General features: G+C 33.9%; 1 protein-coding gene across 1 annotated transcript in view; it reads right to left on the minus strand.

Annotated features, from left to right (window-relative positions):
- Positions 1 to 6,053, minus strand: part of DMD (dystrophin) — a 2,407,712-nt gene extending 2,401,659 nt beyond the window's left edge. The window contains 1 exon segment of the mRNA XM_080651877.1: positions 5,743 to 6,053. Coding sequence (XP_080508003.1) covers positions 5,743 to 5,773 — 31 coding nt within the window. The 5' untranslated portion in view covers positions 5,774 to 6,053.
- Positions 6,054 to 6,275: the final 222 nt, after the last annotated feature.

Here is a 6,275-nt window from a genome sequence, read left to right on the forward strand (position 1 = left end):
AAAAGCATGACACTTCAAATATCTGATTTTTAACTGTTTCTTAAAAATTGTGTTAACCCTGTTTGAAACCCATTCAACTATCCATGTTATGTCTTTATTACATTGATAAGCACTGGCTTTCATAACGCACTTTAATATTGATCTTACTCATTAAAACAACCAAAATTTCTACTGAAATAAATAAAATAATAAATGAAAGTAAAATACATAAAAATAGAAACAAAGCTTTCCTCAGATTCTTTTACTGGAATAGTAACATGAGGCTAAGTATTTTTAACTAGCTCTAGATACATTTTAGCTTTCAAAATTGAAGTATAAAAATCAATTTTCCAATAACTTGAATTTATGAAAAATCATTTTCTTAAAATTATCTCTATATATAAAAGCCTAAGCAACTGAACAACTGAACGACTGGCCGACCGGTTGCTATGATGCGCACTGACCACCAGGGGGCAGACACTCAATGAAGGAGCTGCCCCCTGGTAGTCAGTGCACTCCCACAGCCGGAGCACCGCTCAGCTGACCATTGGGCACCAGACACAGGGCTTACAGCTGGCCACCTCAGCCTGGAGACCGCAGTGGAACTGCAGCAAGCCTACCAAGCAATGGTGGCAGCAGGCGCAGTGGGGCCAGGATAAGCAGGAGTGGCAGGCAGGAGCTGCAGGCGGCGTTGGACTGCCGGTTTCAGCTGATCCCCACAGGCCACACCGAGGGACCCCACCAGTGCACAAATCCGTGCACTGGGCCTCTAGTATGGAATAAAAATACTTAATTAGCAGTTCTGGAAGATTCACCACCAACAAAATCAACAGCAGCATTTTACCAGCATAACAAAGAAATGACAGTTCCATTCCAGTTAAAGGATAATTGTGTATTCTCTCCCACCTTCCATTAGTGAAAAACTAGGTGCTTAACAACAAAGCAAAAATGAGGCACAGAGGCATAATGCAAAAGATAACGAATAAAGAAGACCAGGAAGAAATTGATCTCCAAACTCAATTCAGATTGCTAGGAACACTCATTTGCTCAGGGCGTAATATCATTATATGTTCAATGCAAAATCCCTCTATTGATCAGGCTAGGACCCCAGGAAATTGCCCTTTGTGTTATTTTGCCTTTTGAAATTCTCAGGTATTTTGAATGAATTATGTCAGAATAACATAAAGATAGAGTGGAGGTGATGATGTTCATAGGGAGGGGGTGGGGACTGTGTGGAGGTGGGTAAGGGGGGTGGATGAGGGACATCTATAACAGTGTCAACAATAATAAAAAAATCAGCACAGAGTTAAATGTAAATTCTTTGTTAAAGTGGCAGTCTAAGTGGAAGACTTCAGCTATGGGATAGGGAGAATACTGCCTTTTCGTTTGTCTAATGTGCATGAGGTGGAGGTTGTGTGGCCATAAGACAGACTCTTTTAAGTATGAGCCAGTAGGGCCATCTATTTCCTCTCCTCATCCTCATTCTGTTTTCTGCCTATCAAAATTGTGGCTGAGAAGTTTAAGATCCCCTTTAAACACTGCAGCCAAGCCTTTTCCCCACTCCCTCCCCATATTCAGGTCAGCAATCTTGAATATGTAAAGAGAAATATGTCTGTGAGTTAGTGTTTCAGAATCTCTGGAAGAGCCATCTGGTTTAAAAAGGCACATGCAAAATTATAATATACTGTAATACATAGGAAAACAAGCTTTTTATACTACAAATTTCAGAAAAAAAGTATACCAAATTATTTTAGCTGTTAATCTTCAAACTTTAGTGTATAAGTGAGTGATTCACAAAGAGCAGGGTTAACCTCCTCTCCAAGAGGAGACAGTAGAATCTCTGAAAGACACGTTCACATTTAATATTAACCAGAGGAGCCTGACCTTTTACAAAGATAAATATTTTAAGGACAATTCTATATGTGATGTAAGTAGACAAATCCCTCCCAAATGGGCAAAATAAAGAAACTACACTCTAGCTTTGCTAATTGAACATGCATATCTGTATTGAGTTTCAACTTCAGAACTTCAAATATGTATTATGAATGTTGCTCTGTCCATATTGTACAGAGTGAAACCTCAAGGATATTTAATTAATATATGTTTTTAAATGAGGAAAAAGGTAAAGACCACAAGGTGTTTATTTGCTTGTCTCTTTGTGTTTGGAAGATTGGTCTGCTACATGGAGCGTGCTCCCCAAAGAGAAATATGTTCATGAAATTCTGCTATGAAGTTTGTAGCATTTAATAAAAAAAAGTGTTCTCATTTCTCATACTGCAGCCCATGACCTTCCCCCGAAATGTTCCAATATGAACAAACTGCCTTGGTAACAGAACCCAAATCTCCTAGGACTATAGCAGGACTTAGTGAGAAAGAAAACCGTTGCCTCCTTCTGAATCCAATCAAAACCTGAATGTACTGCATAAAAATAAACCAAGGTCATCATTATTTCTTCTCATTGTGATTTGGCTTGGCTTCAAATTACATACCCTGTATATCTGAAATAACTGTACCGCCTCCATTAACTGAGTTTGACATCACTTTAATAAATGTATCTTTTCAGAGGCAGAAATGTCAAATTCCTACCATTATAAATTCTTTCAACTCTCTGATCTGCACTAAATAAAAGCTTGTCTTTGAGAAATAATATATAATTTAAAGAAATATAACTAGCATTAATTTTATTTTAAAATGTAACTGGTAAAAGATTCAACCAAATGAACCTCTTCATAGAGATGTTATTTTCCATGAAACTTTTAATGCTTAAGCCTTGAGGCTCTTCACTTATGCTTTGTTGGACAGAGGACATACATTAGTTTTATTTGTCAATTTCTTAAAAAATGATGTGTGTTTAAAATAGAAAGTAAATAAATGAATAGAAAACTACCTTTAAAGAAAGGTTAAATTTCAATTCATTTTCATCGCTTAAGTAATAGAAGTTTGTGACTTTTTTAAAAAATATATACTCTATTGATTTTGCACAGAGAGGAAGGGAGAGGGATAATGAGGCATCAATCAGATGCCTCCTGCACATCCCCCACTGGGGACGTGCCCACAACCAAGGTACATGCCCTTGACCAGAATCAAACCCAGGACCCTTCAGTCCACAGGCCGACGCTCTGTCCACTGAGCCAAACCAGTTAGGGCGAAGTTTGTGATTTTAATATGTATGTATGTGTTTCTTAAAACATATATATTCACACCAAAATGCCATGTATGTTTTTTATACTAGCAATAGAAGAAAGAATAGTTTAGTGAAAAAATGATAAATCATTTAAATAAGTTAGATAGTTATTACAATAGAAGGTGGAAAGCAAAGGAAAGTTTGGGAACTCACTGTTTTATTCTTGTGATAAAACCATGATGAAAGGTAATAAATGGAATTTTAAAAACCACCTTACTTTTCCAAGACAACAAAATTATAATCTCTTTTATTAAACCACACAAGTGGTTAAGAATTTGGCAACTTGTTTCACATGTAGCAAATGACTTGGGCTACAAGAATTTCAAATGAATACTTCAGGACTAAAGAGGAAACTGTATTAATAGTAATATCTCTGTCCAAATTATAAATTAATGTTTCATTTCTGTCTAGCTAGCATTAGTGACAAACACCTTCTTTTTCCTAAATAACATATATTTGCACAAAACACTTCATAGTCTTTTTTTAAGTTTAGAGTAACTGCTACATGACATCCTCTATTGTATTTTCCATTTTTTAATGCCTTTAAAAAACACAGAAAGCTTTTATTAAATTAAAAAGTATATTATCTATTTAGACCAGTAAGCAATCTATTTTATTCATAGAGTAAGGATGTCCCTCGTAAATTAAATTCTAAAAATTATTTTATTAGATCTCAAGATAATTTGCATCATTTAAATTCGAATGAAATGTATATTTGCAATACATTATTTGAGTAATTATTTGCAATACAATATTTAAATAATTCTGAAAGTAAATAATTCTTGTGTTAATACAATGATTCTCTCTATTAATTGATAAAAATTTTGATTAAATGCCAATTAAAGGTACTTTTATAAGGTTTTCAAACTAAGGCAATTTTAAAAACAACTAAAATGTCAATACACTCAAGGTAGTATGTTGTCAACCAGTAAAAGTTAATGTGTAATAATACCTTGTGAATATATTCATTTTCTTTTAACAAACCCACTGTCATGGAGCATAAGTATTACCTGATATTTTTAAAATGTACTATAATCAAGTTCTACAGGGCTTGTCCCAAAAAGGTTAGGTTTCCTCAAATTCTAATTAAGAATTTAAAGGTTAGGTTTCCTCAAATTCTAATATCTATGACAAAATAGAGAGTTGGTTTGCCTTGCTTCATTCCAGAATTGCTTCTCTGTTATTCTTTCTAAAATTTTCTATGCAGTGGTTCATGGCTTTAATTTTTTAGATATATCGATTGCTCGATCAATCAGCATGTATGTATATTGCAAAGAATAGATGCTATTGTATTTTTACTATTAGTAAATGCAATAGTTTTTCAATCAGAAAGCAATTCTGATGCTCACCAAAAATTTATAAAATAAGAAAATTATATATATATATATATATATATATATATATATATATTACTATAAAATCTGGTAACGTCTAATATGAATCAGCAAATGTACCATGTTATTTTTTTCTACAAATTTTTCTCAGAGACAAAACTTCTATTGTGACTCTCCAAAAGTTTTCAGAGCACTCATTTGGAGAGATTTACCTTTTTCAATTCTTAATTATAGGCAGTGCCCTCATATCTATTTCAGAATGACTGTAATGCACAAGTCAAAAAAGGCAGGGAAAGAAAGACAATCTCCTTCATCCACCTCTTTGGGACACACTGTACTCTTCATACATTATTTTATGTATTATTTTTAATGTGTCACAGTCAATCTTTGAATTTTCATTAGTCATCATGACTTCCTTGAAACAAACAAAATAGTTGTACTTGATAATAAAAGCCAAACTAAAAAGCTTTACTGAAAAGCAGGTCATCAGAGACATGAAACAACACCATGACTTTACTGTGAAATATGATTAGAAGTCCCTCATGTTTTTCTGTTGTTTTTCTCAACAAAAATATCTGATCATTTGCCAGCATAGATCATATCATTTCCTGAAAGAATTTTCGTGATATGCTACAGATAGGAACATTCAAAGTGTTATATGGGAAAGGAACTTTCAAATTAGATATTTATGAGTACTTTTCTCAACCTCCATTTATCCATCACTATTATTATTATTTTAAAAACTTTCCCCATGATATGCCAGATAAAATTTTTCTAACCTTGAGGCCTCCACACATCGTTCCCATATAGCAATTAGTTTATTGAGAATATGTGTCAGGTCACTACCCCACATGTTACCATTACTAAATACAGAAATAGCAAATAATCAAGAGAATAAAGATACACAAATGATTTCACAGCAATTAAAATGGTTTGTTACAAATACCAGTTATACATATTCTATTACTTTAGTGGTTTATTAAATATGAAAGATGTGTTTGATTATATCTGCTAGGACAAAGTTTATACTCTATGTTATTTCTACTGAAAAGTTTTTGCAGTGAGAAACATATACACCTGCACATATATAAGATATATCTTATATATGTGCACACTATATATAAGATAAAGTTTATGCTTATTAACAAACTACTATAATTTTAAATCTACCTGCTTAATCAGTGAGCTTGCCACAAACTAAAAGTTAAGCCATTGTAAACAACATTTTTAGTTATTTGTACTTACAACAGTCCTCTTCTTCTTCCCACCAAAGCATTTGGAAAGTACAAAATATATATCAAGGCAGCAATAAAAATCTTGGTAAAATTTCTCCTAACTTTATTGTTCCAGTAGGTTTAGGAATGATGAGAAACCGATCAACTTCAGCAGCCTTTAAAAAGTAACACTTTGGTTTTTCCTTTTTCTCTGAAGCTAATTGCCTTCAAGATCTGAGTCCTGTAAGGGGAAAGTGAGTGATCCCAACACTGAGTGAGTCAACATAGTAACTGATGCCAGGATTCTGTAGAGGCCCCTGGATATTTCAAATTCCAGGACCTGCGCAGAAGCAAGTGACCCGCCTTTTCTCTCAAGTTGGTTTCCCATAATAGGACTGTCCATGGCCACTACATATAAGGTTGTGCTTCTAGCATGGCAAGTCCTGTGAATTCAAATAATGTTCAACTGGGTTCTGATGAAAATCCTAACCAGAATAGCACAGTGGAAAGAATACTTGCTCTCAAAGCCTTCTAAACATAAAACCCCTTTAGTAAAAAACTGTA

The sequence above is a fragment of the Plecotus auritus genome, assembly GCF_963455305.1.
Source record: "Plecotus auritus genome assembly, chromosome: X".
Taxonomy (NCBI): domain Eukaryota; kingdom Metazoa; phylum Chordata; class Mammalia; order Chiroptera; family Vespertilionidae; genus Plecotus; species Plecotus auritus.